At 34.6% G+C, this 22,021-nt stretch overlaps 1 protein-coding gene across 5 annotated transcripts in view; it reads left to right on the top strand.

The window, feature by feature from the left end:
• Nucleotides 1–22,021, top strand: part of LOC106868368 (reticulon-1-A) — a 234,477-nt gene that overhangs the window by 148,665 nt on the left and 63,791 nt on the right. For 4 of the 5 annotated variants that reach the window (XM_052971676.1, XM_052971677.1, XM_052971678.1 and 1 more), the window contains one exon: nt 8,085–8,132. The exons of the other annotated variant lie outside the window; for it this stretch is intronic. In XM_052971676.1, coding sequence (XP_052827636.1) covers nt 8,085–8,132 — 48 coding nt within the window. The remainder of the gene's footprint in view (nt 1–8,084; nt 8,133–22,021) is intronic. 5 annotated transcript variants of the gene reach the window in all.

Below are 22,021 nucleotides of genomic sequence, written 5' to 3'. Positions count from 1 at the left end.
CCGGATTCTATCTTTCTGGCTGTATCCCGAAAATTGCATGCGATGCATGAAGTCTTGAATATGTTTTTGCCCCTCCCATGGACCGCACAGGGGGGATATGTTTTTCATTATTCTAACCAAATCGGCTACTAATATATTGATTTTCACACTGTGTGATAGAGCCGAATTCTTATGGATAACATACTTTGAAGATATAGGTTTCATATAATGTGAGTGGAGGATTTGAACTTTGTCATTAATTGTTTCTAGCCAAAGTTCTGTGTCAAGTACTGGGAGTCTCATGTTTAGGTGTCTTGTTGGGTAATCTATTGTTACTTTGATGCTCTGGTGTATTGTATCCACATCAAGAATCTTGCACACGAAATACACATACGAAATACATTAAAATTAGTTTTTCAGAAAATATTGTACTTCATTGAATAACAATAATTTGTATTTCTGCATTAAGATAATTATATAAATTATCCTTATGATATTTTGTGACATCTGATTATCTGCTAGTATTTGTATACTGGAGTGCTACCTGTTTGTTACATGGTAACTTTCAAAGTTTCCTTTTGTCAGGAAATATAGCATACATATAATAATTATAATTTAGCTTTATCAAATTTCTTCGTGCATATACTAGATGATGATTAAATACCAATTTTCGGAAGGAAAGTGTTTATTACCTTAAAATAAAATTAAATAAAACAAATTTTTTGTGTTTATTTGCAATAAATATGTCATTGTTTTTCTAAATTTTATCAACATAATCGTAATTTACTCCATCGGAAACTACCTGTTTCTGCAAAATTTCATTAAATATATGTAATAAAATCATCATTTTAGCATCCAGTATTCCATGCTTGCATGGGCTAGATAGGATTTGTTGAGGTGGATTTTGTACAGCTAAATTCCCTTCTAGTTGCCAACCCTCACTCATTTCCAAGTAAAGTAATATTTCCTGATGACCAGACATGTTTTCATGGAAAATTGGAAATGAAGCACACCACTTGCATGATGGTGATACATGCTGTCAAGGCAACGAGACAGACTTGTCTGTCTGTTGATTTCTCTCCCCACACTCTCTCTCTCTACACACATATCAGTTACATTTTGGGATATATGGAGAAATTGAGTTAAGTTTTTTTTCTTTAAACTCTCCCTTTTATAAAGATCTGTGTAGAAGAAAGAAAGAAAGCAGTGTTCTTATTTGAAGTTATTTAAAGCTGTCTATTTATTCCAGTTTAAAAACTAAATTTAGTCAAACAGAAAGAAAACTATTCTTTTACTCCCGGAAACCTTCCTCTTATTAAATGGCACTGTCTTTTATTAAATCAGACTACCATTTCATTTCAATGAACACTGAATTATGTATTACCAAGCAGTTACCAAACACTGCATCTTTTCAGCTCTGTTTAGTTTACCAGCATCTACTCCATACCAAACTTATTTGTATTTAGCATCACCAGTTGCTATACCATTGGCAACATACTTTGTGTATCACTTCCAGACACACTTTGAAATATCTGAGAATATTGTTAGTTCATAGCTGTTGCATAAATATGTCTGTCTGTGTATGTATGATCTGTCTGTCTCTATCTCTCTCTTCTCTCTCTCTGCTCTCTCTCTTCTCTCTCTCTGCTCTCTCTCTTCTCTCCCTCTCTCTCTCTCTCTCTCTCTCATATATATATATATATATACATATATATATAAAAGAGAGAGAGAAGAGAGATTTAGGTACAGACAGACAGATACTTCATGTCTGATAGTCATAAAATTGTTTTACTTAGTTCTTAAGTATGAAGAATCTCATTTCCTTCCATGTAACTACAAGTATCTTCCGGCTACCATATACAACATCAACAACCATCTTTATTTTGTTGCTTTTTTTCCCCTTCTTTACAACTTTGTTACTGTTAATGTAAAACTGTGTACAACAATTCTTTTGGAATTGAGCTATCATCTGAGTGTAGAATAACTAGTTTGGGTGTTGTTTTAGTACCAAGTCCACCTAAGTAGACTTTTAATCAAAGACATTCAAGCTGTAGCCATATTATCTTTAATATTTTTTTCAGAAATAATGTCTCTTGCACTCCATTATCCAAATTGTGCTTCTTTTTAAAGACATTAGGGCTTGGCTTGAGGGAGATCTGGTCATTATTCCTAGCTTGTTCTGGTCATTATTCCTAGCATTATTCCAAGCATGTAAAAGTTGCTTTGCTATTGCTGTTGTAATTATCATTGTTTCATACTTAGCATTACTTACACCAAGTTAGATACATACTATTTTAGTCATTCTCCAAATTAGATCTACTCAAAGTTAGACCTATGCCAGTTTTGTTCCTTTCTAGCTACAGTCTATGTTTATGGTGGTCTTCGGATTTAGCATTTAAAATGTCTTTCTTGTTCTTAAAGGAGATTTATTTACTTGAGTGAACAGGTTGAGTGCATTAGCAGTTCTGCTAAAATTCCTTGAATAATGACTAAACATCACTGCTTGTCAATAAGAGTAGCTTAGATTTTCACCTAACTTAAATTTGTACCCAAATCTGTTAGGTCTGAATTTATTTTTTAATCAGATCAAATAGTAGTAAGACTTTATAATCCACAATATATCTGTTCCCCCTCTGATACCTAACTTACAGTTACAGAGATGAGAATTGTGTGAGGGCTGCATTGAGAAACATCTAATTTGTCCTTGATCAGTTCTACAGGAAACCATTTTAGTGGAACTGACTTCTCCCTGGTTCAGTAAAGTGCCACCAGAATTAAATAAATTTGAGAGACATTTTGAAAAGCTATTACTTTTGCTACTCTTTCTCCATTGAAATTTTATAATTCTCATGCACACATGCATACAAGCCACTATGACATCTTCAGTTTCTCCTGGTAACATTGATGTCTTTAGATCAGGGAGTGAGTTAGCAAGGACGGCAAAATGTTTGGTCAGTGTATTTAATGTAGGGAACTTTATGTAAGTAAACATAATTCTGGAGGTAGAAGAAGATGAAATTATTTTGTTACCTGAGTACTATATACAATAAGTTCATTATTTTTTATTTTATATTTCGTTCTTGTATCAAGGACAAAAAATATTGATGTCAACCTGTGGGTGAGAGAAGGCATTGACAAGGGTACAGTTCAATTGAAGTTTGAGAACTAGGATGGTTAGGAATTCATCATCATCATCATCATCATCATCATCATCATCATCATCATCATCATCATCATCATCATCATCATCATCATCGCTTAATGTCCATTTTCCATGCTGGCATGGGTTGGATGGTTTGACTGAGGTCTAGAAAGCCAGTGGCTGCACCAGGCTCCAATCTGGTCTGGCAATGTCTCTAGATGGATGCCCTTCCTAATGCCAACCACTCCGAGAGTGTAGTGGGTGCTTTTTACGTGCCACCAGCGTAGGAGCCAGTCAGGCAGTCCTGGCATCGATCACATTCGGATAGTGCTTTTTACGTGCCAGTCAGGGGGTATTGGCATTGACCTCATTCGGATGATGCATTTTACATGCCACCAGAATGGGAGCCAGTCAGGGGCCACTAGCCACAGCTACAATATTGGTTTTACTTGACTCAACAGGTCATCTCAATTATATCATATTGCCTGATGCATCAAGGGTACTCTTAAATGGGCTGGACATTCAACACTGGCATCAGCCATGACTGCGATCTCACTTTAGTTGCCAGGTGTTTTCAATCACAGCATATCTCTAAAGGTCTCTGTCTCTCGTCATTGCTTCTGTGAGGCCCAATGTTCGAAGGTCATGCTTCACCACCTCATCCCAGGTCTTGCTGGGTCTACCTCTTCCACAGGTTCCTTCCATAGTTATGGTATGGCACTTCCTCACATAGCTGTCCTCATCCATACATAACACATGACCATACCAGCACAGTTGTCTCTCTTGCATACCACATTTGATGCTTCTTATGTCCAACTTTTCTCTTAGAACACTCACACTCTTTCATGTATCACACTGACATTACACATCCAGTGGATCATACTAGCTTCATTTCTTTCAAGCCTACGCATGTCCTCAGCAGTCATGGCCCATGTTTCACTGCTGTGTAGCATGGCAGTTCGCACACATACATCATACAATCTACCTTTCATCATGAGTGAGAGGCCCTTAGTTGCCAGCAGAGGTAGGAGTTCCCTGAACTTTGCCCAGGCTATTCGTATTCTAGCCGCTACACTCTCAGAGCACCACCCCCTACTACAGACTTGGTTGCCTAGGTAGTGGAAGCTATCAACTACTTCTAGTTTTTCCCCCTGGCATGTGATGGAATCTGTCTTCTCTACATCTTTAGTGTTTATTGCCCCAGTGCATCTGCCACACATAAAAACTATCTTCCCGGTTAACATTCCATTGATATTGCTGCACCTTTTATGTGTCCATAGCTTACACCGGGTATATTGTTATTGATCTTAGCCATACCAGATATATTGTATGGAGTTTCTACCCACACCTTTTCTACAGATCAAGCAAGACCATCTACCTGAAGGGGTTTGTGATTTGTTAGCCTTCCTACTGACTAAGACTTTGGTTTTTGCTAGGTTAACCCTAAGGCCTTTTGATTCTAGACCTTGCTTTCACACTCTAAACTTCATCTCTAGTTCTGGCAGTGACTCAGCTATTAAAGCAAGGTCATCAGCATAGAGGAGCTCCTAGGGGCAGCCTATCTTGAATTCCTCTATTATTGCCTAGAGGACTATGATGAATAAGAGGGGCCTGAGGACTGATCCTTGGTGAACCGCTACTTCTACTTTCAATTCTTCACTATACTTGTTGCCAACCCTCACTTTACTGACAGCACCCCTGTACAGCTCTTACCAAGCGCTTGTTTATCCCCAGTTTCTGCATTGACCACCAGATAAGTGATTAGGGGACCCTGTCATAGGCTTTCTCCAAGTCAACAAAAGCCAAGTACAGAGGTTTATCTTTGGCTAGATATTTCTCCTGCAGTATCAGTGGTGCTTCTGCCTGGCACAAAAAGAAACTGCATCTCATCTAGGCTAACTCTCTCCCTAATTAGTTGGGCTATGACCCTCTCTGTAACTTTCATCACCTGATCCAGTAATTTGATACCCTTATAGTTGTTTCTATCTAAAGCATTACCTTTACCTTTGTAGCAGTTGACTATGGTGCTGCTACACCAGTCATTGGGTATGACTCCTTCATGAACTCCCTGAGTTACGATGTGGGTGACAAGACCATAACCCACATCAACCTATATTTTAGGCATCTCAGCAGTGATTCCTGATGGGCAGGGTGCTTTCCCTGTCTTCATATCCTTAATTGCTTTATCTACTAGGGTATTGTTGATTGGGATAGCTGGTCCCTCAGTTGGGTCAACCTTTGACAGACTCTCCTCCTCCCATTCATTCTCAACATTCAACAGTCTTTCATAAGGACATCTGTTGAAGGAGGTGATAGATTGGTGACTGCAATATGTGGCCTTGATGAGTGTGTGTAAGAGGTGAGTGCAACATGTGGCCTCTGGTGGTGGAATGAATGATGTACACGTCTTGAGGTGCCACAGATCATGTGACTACGGAGCATCATAGATGAATTCAGCATGTAATGAAACGAGTGAAAAATGTGGTCTTGATGTTGTGGAAGTGAGTCAAACATGTGAGTGTTGTGCAAGTAACATGTTCTGAAGAAGAAAGTTATAGGTGTTGTTATTTAGCCACAGCTCACCTTTGACAGAGCAGACCAATTATCAAAGGCTTTCCAGAAGTAATCGATCAGTCTAACCTGAAGCTGTAGTTGAAGATGCCGTGCAATGAGATTGAACTCAGAACCGTATGGTTACAAAGCAAATATCTTGCTCTCACAGCCATGTTTCTCTGTGCCCCTTGCTCATACAGCTGTCTCCCTGTACCCATGTAATAGAAGCTTGGAAAGAGTATGTACAACTGCTTTACTTATTGCAGTTATTGATGTGTGTTTACCAAACCTGGGCACCTAACCATTAATCATTAATTAATAAAGTTAACATTTTCGTTAATGATTTAACTTTTAAGTTAACTTTGGAAATCATTATCGGACTAATTAACTTCTGTTAACTCAAGTCTGCTTGAGTTAACTTCCATTAACTCAAGTTGCTACGATGATCTTTAGGCTCAAGGACTTGAAGTCCAAGGGCCTCGTTTACTGCATCCCTTTTGTCAATGCACTTTTGGCAGGCATCGACAAAAGAATGCCAGCTGGCTGCTGCCTTCCACCTCAAGTTTCACCCCATCTAGTTGGATAAGTATGACAACACCATGTTGAGGAAAAGCATGGTGGGTAAGGTCAAGGAGGCCATGAGGCAGCAGACTGATGAAGTGAGTAGCAACAACGAAAAGGAGGATGACTTCTTCAGTGGTGTCACCCACAGGTCACTCATGTACAAAGCCCAGAATTTGGTCAAGACCTGGTTGGAGACCAGCAAGTACTTGCTGACAGATGCTGCCTTCTTGGGTGAGCAAGTGTTGGTGGACTTGTTCATCAAGTTCAACACAGCCATCCCCTCCAGTACTGCAGTGAAACATTTGTTCTCTAAGGCAAGGACATCTTGAGGGCCTGTCTGATGAAAACTTTGACATGCTAATGTTCATGAAGGGCAACATGCATCTCATGTTAGAGAATGAGAAAAGAAAAAATTGAATTATGTTATATATCTTGTTTTTCATTTATTTAAAATTTTTTATGGCCACTTTATTAATAAACATTTTTAGTTTAACACTAATATTGTTTCACTTCAGTTTAAAAAAATTCTTTTTTTTCCTACCCTTTTCTGGCTCTAAAAGCCTTTAAAAACCTAAAAAAGGGCCAGAACTATGAAATCAGCATTTTTTAATTCCAAAGCAAAGAAAGAAAAAAAAACAATTATAGTTTTGGGGTTCTAAAGCCCTTACAAAGGCCAAAAAAAGATTTATTTTTATTGTTTTGGAACCTTTTTAAAGATGTTTTTAGGTGGTTTTAGAGCAAAAACTGATTTTTTTTTTCTATCATAAAAATTAATGTTCACGATTTATCAATAACTTACTTTACATTTAAAAAAAATTAGCTGGTTAACAATTATCGAAGTTAACATTTTGATTAATGAATTAACAAATAGTGAAGTTGACTTTTTTGGTTAATGGATTAAATGATAGTGAAGTTAACTTTTTGATTAACTGTGCCCACCTTTAGTGTTTACAATGATGTTTGGTAGTAGTGGTTGCCAGAGCAACATTACTACTGTTATTTACAACTAAACCTCACAGCTGTCATACATACCTTATATGTCCCTGTTCTTCTCCCTTTGGGGTCATATCTACCGTTCTCTTCTATTCTTTTGCTCTTAGATTTCTCTGCAGTTTCATTTTCACTGCTAAAAATAACTGTATCTAAAATAAATGACAAAAATCCTCAATGTGTGTGTGTGTGTGTGTGTGTGTGTGTGTGTGTGTGTGTGTGTTAACCTGTGTGTATGTGTATTAATGTGTTAGGTTTCAAATGTACTTCTTGTTACGATATAAAAGAAAGAGAAATATTGTGTTAACTTTTTATATGTAATGTTTGTGTGTGCATGTATGTTAATACATGTGTGTGTGTGTGTGTGAATTTTTTTCTGTTTAATCTTTGTTTCAAAATAAAATTTTATCAGTTTTATTAAACATTTTATTTAATTCTTTATTTAGTTGAAATCTATAAATTTCAGTTTCCAGTATAGCATTCATTTAATTTGAAAATGTGTTAGGATGTTTCAATTTAGCATTAGTTTTATACACACACACAGTGTTACTTTCAAATAAGAAAGACCAATGTTTATTTGTGTGAAATGTTTTATATTTTTACCTATATTTTCTTTTTTGTTTATATTTTTATACATTATGTTTACCACAAAAAAAGATTTATCTTCTATATTTCACCCATTTATTTTTTGAAACTGCCTTTTTATTTTTATTTGTATTTAAAGATTACATTTAATTTATTTTATTTTATTTTATTTTGAATGCCATCAGTAAAATTGATTTATTCATTTTATTTAATTTTATTATTATTTTTATCATTATCTCTTTTATTTTATCCTTCTTCTCACTCTGTTCAGAACAAGAGCCTGAGGTCAGTGTGAAGGATCTACACGGTTACAGACTTAGTAAGTGGCAATGTTGTTGCAGCATGTTCTGGCCACGAACCCACTTTCAAGGACCCAGCCCCAATCCTTGAATTTCAACTAACCATCTAAGACTTGCCCCCACTCTCCTTAACAAATATAATTTCAACAGCCTTATATCTCAATTAATACTCAGCCTGCCGTTTCTTAATTACATTAAGGATTTCAGTAATTTTATTGCTTTCATTATTATTATTATTATTATTATTATAGATGTTATCATCACCATCATCATCATCATCATCATATTTATTATTATAGAGTGAGTGAGGAAGTATAATAGCCAAGTGGAAAAGATATTGTATTTCTATCATCTATATTGCTTTTTAAACAAGTCCCTTTACTAATTTTGCCCAACAGAAAATTTCCACATATTATTAAGAAGTTGTCAGCCATTCTGTTCTGTTCTAAGATCAAAAACTTTGATTCTTGTGAAAACTGAAATCTTTTAGACTCAAGAAATGACCAACAATTGCCATGAATTAAAAATTAAGAAGGAATCCATGGATATAAACTTAAAAAATTAAAAAATTATAATAAAATAACCTACATTTCAGAATTTTTATTAGTTATTTTGATTATCAAGAAACACAAATGTAACACTCACACTGTAATCAGGGGTATTACAACTCATTGCAAAAAGAAATAAAAGGGGATAGAAAGCAACAGTAAGTGACAAAAGACTGCAATGATAGCCATAAGTAAGTAATTCAAAGTACACAGGATAAAATTTTGTTGTTTAACTCTTACATTACTTTTAAAGTTCCATTGATTTAGTGTTGTATATTTTTTATTCTTTGTGTTACAAAGATATTTAATAAATCTCATGACATTCCCTCTTCATGTGTACACCATGTGCATTTCTATGTGTGTGAGTGTGAATTACCAAGGTCGTCAATAGGTTGTTGCTTACTTTTTGACAACTGTATCACCATTTTAGTCCTTTCGTAGAAGAAACCACCGAGATCTGTTCCAAACAGTAACTTAACTCTTTAGCATTTAAACCAGCCATATCAGGCCCAAACATTTTACTTGTTTTATGTTGAAATTGATCAGATTCAACCTCTCACACTTATCCTACAATGTCTTTCTAAAAATAATCACAAAATTGAAATATGAAGTCTATAAGATAATTCATGATTAATTCAAAGCAATGTGAATAAATAAGCATTATATTTCACAGAGGACTCTGAATGATAAAGGGTTAATAATGGAGAAATTAGTTATTTTACTGAATATTACCAAATTCTTCAATATTTCAGAAATTAATTGAAATATGTGGACAGTGTATTTCATTACAATAATTTTCAGGGTAGTGTTAAATGTAGTTGGGGGATGAATGAACTGATAAGACATTCCCATAGAGGCATAGAGTGGGTACTGCTGGCCATAAGAAAACATGAGACCTTCAGTCATGAGCTGAAACGGCGAAACAATTTGACACACAACTTTGTTAGATTCTGTACCATGAGATGGTAGATTGTCCAATATTTGACCCACTTGGCTATTTTCACTGTTGTCCCTATCTATCCCCCCATACACACACACACACACACACACATCACTATACTCATACTCTGTCAGTATCAAGGTGTAGCTGTTTCTATCATATAAATGAATAATTCTAGGGAAATCAGATCAAGAAAAAACACCATTGTAAAGGTTGAGCTTATTTTGTTATGCTTTTAATATTTTTGTTGTGAGAGTCATTTCTTGTTCTTTAATATTATTTTATGTTTAACATTTAATATTGTTGAGCTTTGCTGTTTTTGTTTACTTTTTATAAATATGGCTTTATTTGGTGTTAATAAGAATGTCTGTGGAAGATAATGCTTTATTTTTGGCATGTTTTAATAACTTGCAATGCTTTGACAACATATTGCTAATTTTGTGTGATTGTGTGCAGTATATATCAATATATTATACAGGAATAGACATACATGCATGCACACATACATAAATAATACATACAAACGTACATAATTACATACATACATTCATACATATGAACATACATTCAAACTTACATACAGACATACATCAACTTGTGTGTATGTAACTATGTAATTGTATCTATAAAATAAAGCTCTACAGTAGAATAAACCTCTAAATGTCAGTGGCCTAATGGAGAAAAATGTTATGAACTTTTCTTTAGAATTACAGTCTTCTAGTTCAAAGCCAGTTGGTACTACATACACACCCAGGAACACAACATCATATTAACCATCAGCAATCAAACTGATCAAATTGTATCACAGATGTAAATATTGTAAAAATAATCTTTAAAAATGGTAATTTCTAAAGACAAAGTTAATTAGCTTTAAAAATTATAATCTTATTCATGTTCAATATTGTTTCCTCATAATGTGAACTGTTTATCAGTAGAGTGGCAGACATGTCTAAATAAGAGGTTAATAGTCTGAACATTGAGCTTCTTACATTGTAAAACTTGTGTGTGTAAAAGGGAGCAGGGGTTAGTGTTGGGAGACCCCTTTGATCACAGATCTTATAATTTGGGTTTCTGATGGCTGAGAAAGAGATGGGAAAACAGTATCAAGAATCTTTTTAAGACATCAGAAACTGGTAGGAGAAAGTTAGATGTGAAGCTTAAATACAACAGGGCCTCTAAAGGCACCCAATGACCCAGTAGCAATGTCAAACTGGGCACTAGGTTATGGCCTCTTCTATTCAGTTTCGCTCTAATAATATTTCTGTCACCAATGGTAGAAACAATTGTTTTTGGTGTATTATGTAGATAAACCAATGCAACGGAAAACAACCATTGCAAGCAGCTTATTGTTCAAAATCCGAAGAAATTTGGTGATGGTGTAGTTCCACCTGAGAGGAATATGATTCCTAGTGAAGATTGTACCATTGCAATGGTTTGCCACTGCTGGTATCAGCCTCTTGTGAGTAATTAGGTAAACTGTGAAGTACAACAAACTATGGTCAGTCAATTTGGTAGAAAGATCAGCCGAATCTCCCTCAAGTCACACCTTTCATCATTGATTCCAGTATGATAGTTACAAATGGTGGTGGTAGCAGTAGTGGTAGACTATTGAGTAATTCATACCTCCCCTCCTTGTCTTAGTGTAGTGGAGAAGAGGTGGAGAGTGTTACTGTTTAATCTTACAATGAAGCAGGTTCCCACATGTTGGATTTTTAGGGTCTTTTTCCTTAACCTTTTGTTACCATATTTCTTTTGAGATACTCTGTGTTTCTTTCAGTTAATTTTAAATATAGCAAAGAATTTAGTAAATAACTTAGTTATCATTAAGCTAGCATTAGGAACATAAATCGTGATTAAGGTTTGGTGGAAGATTTTAATTCAGAACATTTGAAAATAAGACATTTGTACTACAGAGCCAGAGGCGGTTTCAGGCAGGTTAGTATCAAAAGGGTTAAGGGGATATTAGGGTGGGGAGACAATGTAAGTAAACAACAAAAAATCCACTCTGTTGGTTAAAGGACAGATTGAGGCAGGGTGTGTGTAAACTTGCAATGATTTGTGTGAGTGTGTGTGCATGTATATGCATGCACAAGAGTTTGCATGTGTATACATTTGTATGTATGCATGTATGTGTCTTGTTTGTTTTTAACTTTGCTTCACATTAGAAATTGTTGATTAATTAAGATTTGCTTTAATTTCTGCATGATAGCATGTCAAATGCAACAAAATATGCTATTTATTTATTTATTGTTTAGTTTTTGTTTTTGTTTGCAAAAATAATTTTAAAGCAAAAATAAAAATTGTTTTTTCTAAAAATTATTTTTAAAACAATATCTCTTGTATATGAAATATCTTCGATTAGTACATATTTCTGCTGGTGGTACTGGCATCATTGCAGTAACAATTGTTTCCAAACTAATTTGCCTGAAAAATTTAATTTGGATTTTATTAGACATCATTGTTTGTTGGAATGGATTTCTTCTAAGAATTTTACATCAATATTGCTATCATGTCTTGAAGATGTCTATTTGGGATATGCAAATAAAGAAAACATTTTCTCTCTTCACAGAATTGCTAGAGCATTGGACAAAATGTTTTGTGGTATTTGTTCTTGCTTTTATTTTGCATTCAAATTCCATCAAAATCCTGCTGAGGTTGACTTTGCCTTTTATCCTCTCAGGATCAATAAAGCATTTGCTTTATTGACCAGTCAAGCACTGAGTCGATGTAATTGACTCTTCCCCACTCTCCCCTAAAATTTCAGGCCTTGTGCTAATAGTAGAAAGGACCGTTATTATTAGCTAGCAGAATCATTAGCACACAAGCAAAATGCTTAGAGGCATATCATCCATCTTTATGTTTTGAGTTCAAATTCCACCAAGGTCAACTTTGCCTTTCATCCTCTTGGGGTTAATAAAATAAGTACCAGTTGAGCACTTGAGTCGATGTAATTGACTTATCCCTCCCCTGAAATTGCTGGCTTTGTGCCAAAATTTGAAACCATGATTATTATTATTATTTAAATTTTTTTTGATAGGAGTGCAGTTCAAGATATGAAATTTATGTTTATAATACATTTGTAAATTTTTTTGTTTTTTTTTGTTTTTGACATCCAGTAAGTAGCCCTGAGACTTGTGAGAATGAGTGAGGTTGTTATCCTCAGACCAGTGATCTGGTCCCCTAATGCTTGTAACTGAGGGGACATTACTAAAAGCACCCAAGGACCATATTAACCCTAACCACTCAACAACAACATATCATTAACTTTCACAAAGTATCTTTTGCTAAGTTTTACTCTGAAGACATAGGTCAAACCTAGTGTTTGGTGGTAAACCTTTACTCAAGGTGTGATCAAAACTCAAACCACTTACAATCATTTGTGTTTGAAGGTCTTAGCTCACAAATCACAATAATCAGAAATTCTTATCTGATAATATTTCAAACCATCAATTCTCTTCTCTTTAGTTGTTTGTGGTCAATCAGTCAAGGTCATACTGGAGCAGAAAAGAAGACAAAATAAACTCTTAAAGGCTGATGGAATTTGGGTCAAATAGTCTAGCCTACCCATATGGTAACTCATCATCTGATACTACAGCCACCCCATGTGGTAACTCACCATCTAACACCACTGCTACCACATGTGGTTGCTCACCACCACATGATACAACTGCTCCATCTCAAGCCTTTGCTACCCTGGGTATAAATAGTCAAATAGTAATTGAAATTATTGACAATTAATTTCACAAATGATTCAAAATCCAGTTTCAGTTTAATTTATCAAACTTAATTAACTCCATCCACTGATAGCTTTAATTATTCACTTACTGCAATTGCATTCACTTAGATAAAGGTAAAATCCTCTGTGTATTAGACATAGCAAACAAGTCTCCCTCATATCACATCCTACAGCCTTAAAAACAAGAAAGGCACATTGGATAATGTAGTTCTAGTTATCCTGTGACTTTAAAATGATGGTATAGTTATGGCTGAATTACTTTGGATTAAAAGTCTGCAATATGAGGACTGATTTGGGCCTACAACAGCAATCATGCCTCAATATGAACACAGACTCTACTGTAGTGCATTCTTCCAGTAATTACTAATATCTTGCCTTTCTGGGCCAGCCCTTCCTCTGCCAACTCTCTAATGATGCCATCAATCTTGACTCCTTTGGAAACAGTATCATTCTCTTCAGAAGATTCTAAAAATCAAATGAAATGACAACTATTCTCTTCAAACTTTGCTTTTGTGACCTGGACATCAAAGTTTTGAAACTGACTTATTTTCCATTACATTTCAGATTCAGTGCTGGGTTGCTGAAGCAGAAATATTGTTATAGCAAATATTCTGCTCAATACCACAGATTTGCTTGAGCTTAACCACTTGAGCATGTCTCTTAGTGGCTGACAATATGTGCATCTCTGATCAAGAGCAGAAGTAGTGGGAGAGCATCATAGCCATGTGTTGAGAAGGATTCTTTGGGGCTTGAATAAATGTAATAAAAGCAAAATTTGAAGGAAATAGCCATTTTTCATACTTTCTAGGGATAAGCAAATAGGAAATAACAGTTGTTACCCAAGGACAAAAACCATGTTGCACAATGTAATTATTAAAGCAATGAGCTGGCAGAATTGTTAGCACATCAGACAAAATGCTTAGCGGCATTTCTATCAGCTTTTTACATTCTAAATTCAAATTCTGCTGAGGATGACTTTGCTTCCATCCTTTCAGGATTTATAAAATGAATACGAGTTGAACACTGGGATCTGTGTGATTGACTAACTCTTTCTCCTAAAATTGCTGGCCTTGTAGCAAAATTTGAAACAAATATTATCATTATCATATGCAAAACCTCTAAGATCATATTAACATTGGAAACACATGCTCATACATATGCATGCACACACACATACATGGATACCCAAACATGCAAATACACACATACTAGCACACCCATAAACTATGCAACTACCTCTATGATGATTCTACATTGAATTTGTACACCTTTTCTTCCAGCTGCTGGATTAAAAAAAAAAAAAAAGAATTTTTTTATTAAAGAATCCGGAAATGAAAATCCACAATTATTTCCTCCACTCCATTTTGTTATTTTGCAACTTGCTTTTCAATTTGAGAATTAATTCTTCATTTTGAAGTTGATCAGTTATTATTTTAGTATTTCTGAGCAGTTTAATGAAGAATTAACCATCTTGAAAGAACCTTCCATATTAGGTTGAAAATTATCGCTCCAGCTTTTCAATTTGATTAAAATTTCAATCTGTTCTTCAAATTAACTATTTTGTTAGGTTTGTTGTTTCTATTTTATGTCTGAGAAAGTAAAATTTTTACCTGGAAGAAAAGAAAAAAACTAGATTTGAAAAGAAAAATGTTTTTATAATAGAGATCTTCAACTTATGAAACAATAAACAAAGCAAAAGAGAGAAGTGGTTAATAGTGAATCCATGTGACTATTTCTGGAAACAACAGAGAACAATAACGTCATTTGTAGTTGATGTCATTTCAATTATGCCATACATGGACATTTGTCTTGGAGAGAAACAAAATTGTGTACTACTTTGATGATGGTATTTCATTAACTGAAAACAAAGCAAAACAAAAGTAACAAAACAAGACTGATATATTCAGGTGGTAGAATCAGTAGAGCATCTCAAAAATGCTTGTGATGTTTAGTTATGGTTCTTTACAGCCTGAGTTCAAATCCTGCCACTGATGTTAACTTTCGTCTTTGATAAAATAAAGTACCAGTCTAGATGTGATTTGATATTTTTATAAAGTATCCTAGATGTGGGTGGAATGATACTAGACTAGCTTAACCCTTTAGTGTTCAAACCAGCTATATCCGGCCCAAATATTCTACTCGTTTTATGCTCAAACTGGCTAGAACCAGTATCTCACACCTACCCTGCAATCTCATTCTAAAAATAAACAATTACATCTTTCAACTCTTGAAGCTACAAGATAATACCAGATTAATTTTTAAAAATGTAAACGAATAAGGATTACTTTTGACATATTAATTTGAACGCTAAAGGGTTAAAAGCCACCCTATCAGGCGGCTTTTAAGCTAGCTCCTGTAGAAGGCTCTTCATTAGGCCTTGGGCCCAACAATGACACTTCCAAATGAAATACCATTAGAGTAGGAACATGTATTATGAGAATCTCTCTCTCCACACACACACATTGTCGAATGGTAATAAGCCCTCTAAGCATGGAGTCTGTGATAAGTTTGATTCATAACTGAGGCCTTCTACAGAGAAAGAAAAACCATGTTGTGGACTCTGGTGTCTTAGGCCTTGATTAATGTCCTGTGATTATAAATTTATCTCTTATTATCTTCATTCTTTTACTTTTTATATCAACATTTTTAGATCTTCAAGAGTATATCAACTAAATTCTTGTAGTTAACATTGGCCAATACTGTTATCTTAAAAATGGAGTTGCAGCCCCCTTTACACACACACAAACACACACACTTTTATAGTGTATTTTTCTCATTCATTTGCCAATTGTGATTGGTAAAAGGCTGTTACTGGAAAAGGTCAAGGGTTTTTGATTGTTAAATATTTCCAACACTCTTGAAGTTTATAGGATTGTCCATTCAGCTCTTTTTGTTTGTTTGTTTGTTTGTTTGTTTGTGTGTGTGTGTGTGTGGCGAGGGGGGGGTTGTTGTTGTTGATGCAAACAGGAAAAATAGAACTCGAAACATGGGTATATGTATATTTTATTTTATTAGTATTTAGCAGAAGCAACAGAGTGGCTCAAGCTGAGAGTTTTGTGTGTTGGCACTTATCAAATTAGTATATATATACATATATATTATACACACACACACACACACACACACACACACACACACACACACACACACACACACACACACACACACACACACACACACACACACACGTGCATGTATATGAGAGAGAGAGAGAGAGAGAGTAAATGTATGTATGTGTAAGATATATACAGGGTGCCAGAGGTATTTGTGGACATATTTGGGAATAAAATAAACCACTCTAATCTAACAAAAACCAAACGTATTTTAATAAAATTCATGCAGAAGTTCTCTTATAACATTATTCTATGAATCTGCCTTTAGCTTCAATGATTGCTTCACTGCCAGACCAGGATAGTTGACATACCTGCACTAAATGGACTTTAATCATTTCAGACGTTATCTGAGCAGTGGTGGCCTTCAGTGAAGTTATGGTGTTGTAAGACTGTTGGATAGTCCACATTTCACCAGTGCTCCAGACATAGTAATCCAAAAGATATAAATCTGGCAAGTTTGGATGCCACAATTTTGGTATTACAAGATTGTGAAGATTGTCTAACAGCCTTTCTTGGGTTATATAGGCTTTGTGAGAAGATACTGAGTTTTGTTAAAACTTTGTATGGCCTTCTACTGTGTACTTCATCCACTAAGGTCTTAAAAACTGTCTCTAGAAACTCACCATATCCAGCAGCATTAATTCCAAGACCCTATGGAAAGATGTGAGGTTGCATGATATTAACTTTGTAACTCATTACTCCTAAAACCATCACAGTTGTTGATGGAAACTTAGTATCACTTTGGGGACATTAGAAGACCCTGTACATAACTGCCTGTCATTTCACTTGTTAGACTTTTGGTCTTGATCAAAGTTTTTCTCATCAAGCAAGAATAAAAGTATACCATGTTTGTGAGGGATTTTAATCTGTTGGGCACAGATTAAACAGTTTTCTTGTATCTTTGCAGACATGAATTGGCCTCTCCTCAGTACATATGACTTGTATCTAATGCCCTCATGTGCCACAGTTCTGAGGTTTTTTGGCAATAGCCCTCATTGATTTTCCAGGGTTATCATCAATAATGTTTTGAACCTGATGAATAAATTGCTGTGTCCATATAGTGTTCAAACATATAACTGGAATATTCTTGCCAGAGGATTCCAATTCTATCTAAACTTTGTGTACAAAAGATCTTGTAATATTTAGAAAGTTGGTAGCTTTTAAATCATTGTGTTCTGCACTTACAGCAACAATAACTACATATATTTTCAATTCTTGTGTTAGCATTTTACCTACTATGGCAGATCTGAAAGCCTTTTAATTGATTTGAAGAAAGTAATATACTGCTAACTAAATATCCTCACATTGTATATAGTGTGAGAAAGAGAGAGTGGGGAGAGAATAAATATATGTGTAAGATATATATGTATGTTTGTTAATTTATCAATACTGCTATACCTATGGTGTAACAACAAATATTATTGACATCTTAGTTTTCTTTGCAATATTACTTCTTCCCCATTATTCTGTCAGTCTGAGTTCATATCAGCATGTCTGTCTGTTTTATTTTTTTTGGTGCTGCTGTTGTTGTTGTTGTTGTCATTGTTATCATCATCATCATTTTTGTTATTTACCAATTAAATCTTATTACCATTATTGCTGCCATGTTATTTAACATCATTCCATTCTCATCCTCCTCTGCCACATTTTCAGTTTATAATTTCATGTTATTAATTATAATTTCATTTGCATTAACATTTTTTTCTCCTGCCATTTCTTCTAAATTTGATAAAAAGGAGATGACATATTCTGTGGTCAAAATTTAAAAAGAGAAGTAGGAGGAAGTGGTTAAAGTTATTGTTTCTTTAGTCATCTTCCCTACCCCAAACAGTAATTGTTATTGTTTCAACTTTTCATATAACAGACTTATGATTGAAGCCCAAGGAGTACATTGTCTTCTTTTACAGGACAACAGGGTGTGATTTGAGGACAATTTGGTTGCTATTTCTTTCGGGTCAAACAATCCCATTGTTGGTTTGACCTGGCAAAGTTGTAGTGTTAGTTCCAGTTTGTCGTCTGACACAGCAATCCTTTGAAATTATCATAGAGATCTATGTAGAACCAGTTCCAAGTCCAACATTAAACAGATGAAGACAAATCACTCTCACTTTCAGATGTTTTTCTCAGAAAAAGTCTGCTACTAATTCTGTGGTCCTGGGATACTATGAAATTTCTGTATCAGATTTGAACTACCAACCCATTAGAGAAAATTTTTTACATACTTGGTCACTTTACCTTTCTAATCACAGGAATTCAAGACTGGTAACCCTTAAAAACAGTACATTAGCACTTTCCTGATCATATTTATAACAAAATAAAAGATATGAAACTTTAGAGATATTTTTCATGGTTAAGATAGTGTTTAATTAGCGCTCATGGAAATTTATATAAGTGAGGTAGGTAGTGAATATTATTTTGACAGAAATTACTTATGAGGAAAGTTATTTGTCAGCAGGTATGAGAAGACTTCTTTGCTGATACGAATAAGAGTGGAATTTGGCTTTGCTGGCAAAGATCAGTATTTTTTTCCCTAACAAACATTAAATTTTCTCAAATTCATTAAGTTATCTCCCCTTTCCTTTGGGACTTGTAAACAAAACTGCTAGGCTTTTGTTTCTTCCTTCAACTGAAAGAAATTTCAGTTCATTGTCTCCTTTTTTCCTTTTGTGTGTGTGTGTGTGTGTCATTTGTTACACCATTTTGTCACTGGAAAGTTTGAGTTATCTCTTTTAGCTCACATTGATTTTAAATCAGTCAACGGACAATTTTTTCCATTGACTCTGAAGACTTTTGGTGAAATTTGGTCAAAGAGACATAAAAGAAGTGAATTAGTTTTGCCAGGAATTGAAGCCTGTTCACTAACTCATCTCTGTAGCACTTAAAAACAACATAAAAGTAAAATTAGAAGTGGGAAACTTTCTCATAGTTGTTCAGTTAGCTTAAAATGGCAACCAAATTTCTCTTAAATCACATGCTAACTAGATGTCTAGAACAAAATCTATTATTAGGCCGAAAAAATTAATAATAATAATAATAGACTAGCTGGAATACTTTTAAATCAAAGTGTGTTCAGTAAGGACTGATCTCGGTGCAAACAACAACAATATTTGAACCCAATTAAAAAATTAACAGTTTCAATAAGACAAAAATAATAAAATTCATAAAACAAGTAATAGCAAACTTTCACCAAATATTTCCTCCTTTTTTTCAATGTTGCAATAATCCCCATCATTTATTTAAATATTTTTTTGTTTTGTTTTTGTTTTATTAAAGCTGTATCTTTATCATAATCATCTTTTCATTGAATGCTTGTCACTTGTTTTTGTTTTGTTTTGAAGTTTTTGTTTAAAGCTTTTTCTCCATGTTTGCCAAAATCCTTCCATCTAAGTCTCATGTATTCCTCCTCCACACATCTCTCCCTCACACCTGTTATTTATTATCATCTTTGAATGTTATTTAAAACAGTTTCTAAATAAACAGTCAAATATTAGTTAGAATTATTTATTCTTTCAAAAACTAAGTAAAAGCAAAACCAACCCTTCCGGTAAATCTAGAATACCAAGTTTATTAACAGATTTAGACATCAAAGTGCTTTTATTGACTTACCTCTAACATTATAATGACTGTAAATAGACCCTCTCAATATCTGCTAGTCAATGAGTCACACTGGAACTGTCTTCCTCTTCTCTGTCTTGAACATTTTTCTGACACAAGATTATAATTTTCCTAACTATTAAACTCTTTTAAGATAGGACATTTTAAACAATATATTTACATCTACTCTACATCAGTTTATTCTTCGGTTGTCATCAGGTGTATTATTCATGGATACATATAGTCTCAAATTATACATGCATCAGTGGCTTAAAAATGCTACTTTCCTTATTTGGATCAAGTCTGGTACTATGTGCACATCCAGGAATATAACATCTGATGATAATGACAGGAAACTAATTAAAAAGTAGTGCAAATATAAATAAGGTTTCATCTGTAAAGATTAATAATCTAAATATAATTGTATTAACAACTCCTCTTCTCATATATTTCATCTTTCTCCCACTCCAATCATTCGTAAAACTCATTCTCATTTAAATGCTTTAGAAAGACACAACATATATGAAATATTATCAGAAAGACACGGTATAAATGTGTCAATTATTCTTTCTTCACTTCTACAGTAATGAGTAGGCTGCACTCATCACCCATTTTAATACTGCCACCTTTAACAGAGTCTGTCAGAGGATTACTGACATCATTTAAAAGGAACTCATCCTCTTTGACCAATCCATCATAGACATTTTAAATAAAAGGTGATTTACACTCTGTATCCTTAGAAATTTTTATCCCACAATTTCATTGAAAAGATCGCATTATTCATGACTCAACATTAGGGCTATAGAGTCTCAAGTCACATGTTCTACATGTCCAGACATTGTTTAGAAATTATAACTTTACTCTATGGTGCTGGTCTTATTTAACCCCAGGCCAGCCTTGATCAAGCAGATCTTTGATCAAAACTGTTCAAGCTTTAACCGATCCATCATTTATTTCAGATATTGTGTATTTGGATTACATTGTCCAATGTGTCTTTTTTTATTAAGATGAAAGGGATATTTAGCTGCTGTTTCTAATATATTTAACAACTATTTAAGAGGAACCCATGCTGGCAAATGGAATATAGACATCTGTGTGTGTTTGTGTATATACGAGGAGGTACCCAAAAGCAACTGGAAATGTTCTCTGTGGGACAAGCCCATTGTAGTTCAGTCTTTCATTGCTAAAAGCTACTTGATGCAACCCTCTAGCATCAATCTGCCAACCACAGTTGCAATTGTACTGCCACATAATGTGTCTTTGTTCATCAATTTTTGTGATGGCTGAAACAAAGGAAAAGCATGCTTCCATGAAATTCTGTTTTTTGCTGGGGAAAACGGCAGCTAAAACAGTTGACATGCTACAAACAGCTTACAAGGATGCTGCCATAAGCAAAACACAAGTTTACAAGTTGTTTTCATTCTTTAGGAATGGTCACTTGTCACTTGAAAACCAACTTTGTTCAGGGCATCTGTTGACCTCCCGAATGAATGGAAATATCATGAAAATTCATGAACTGATCTTGGATAATTGACAAACTTTTTGATATGACTAGTGTGTCCTGGAGCTCCTGCCAACGAATTTTGAGCAAGGAATTGCGAATGAAAAGAGTTGCAGGAAAATTTGTGCCTCGTTTGTTCACAGTAGGTCAAAAGTCATGACTGAATGTGTGTCGTGAACTGAAAGAACAGTTGGAAATTGATCTGGACCTTTTTCTGAAGGTCATCACTCGTGATGAAAGCTGGTGCTACAGAATTTGCAGATGTGGAAGAGATGAAGAAGAAACGACAGAGGCATTAAAAAGCATCACTTTGCAAGAATTCCAGCACAGCTTTGAACAATGGAAAATGTGTCTGGACCGATGCATTGCTTCAAATGGAGAATATTTTGAAGACGATAAAAGTGTAAACATGTAAAACTAAGTGGATAAAATAATATTGCAAAATTCTGGTTTCTTTTGGGTATCCCCTTGTATATA

This window comes from Octopus bimaculoides, chromosome 11 (assembly GCF_001194135.2).
Source record: "Octopus bimaculoides isolate UCB-OBI-ISO-001 chromosome 11, ASM119413v2, whole genome shotgun sequence".
Taxonomy (NCBI): Eukaryota; Metazoa; Mollusca; class Cephalopoda; order Octopoda; family Octopodidae; genus Octopus; species Octopus bimaculoides.
This window is presented reverse-complemented; position numbering and strand designations above follow the sequence as displayed.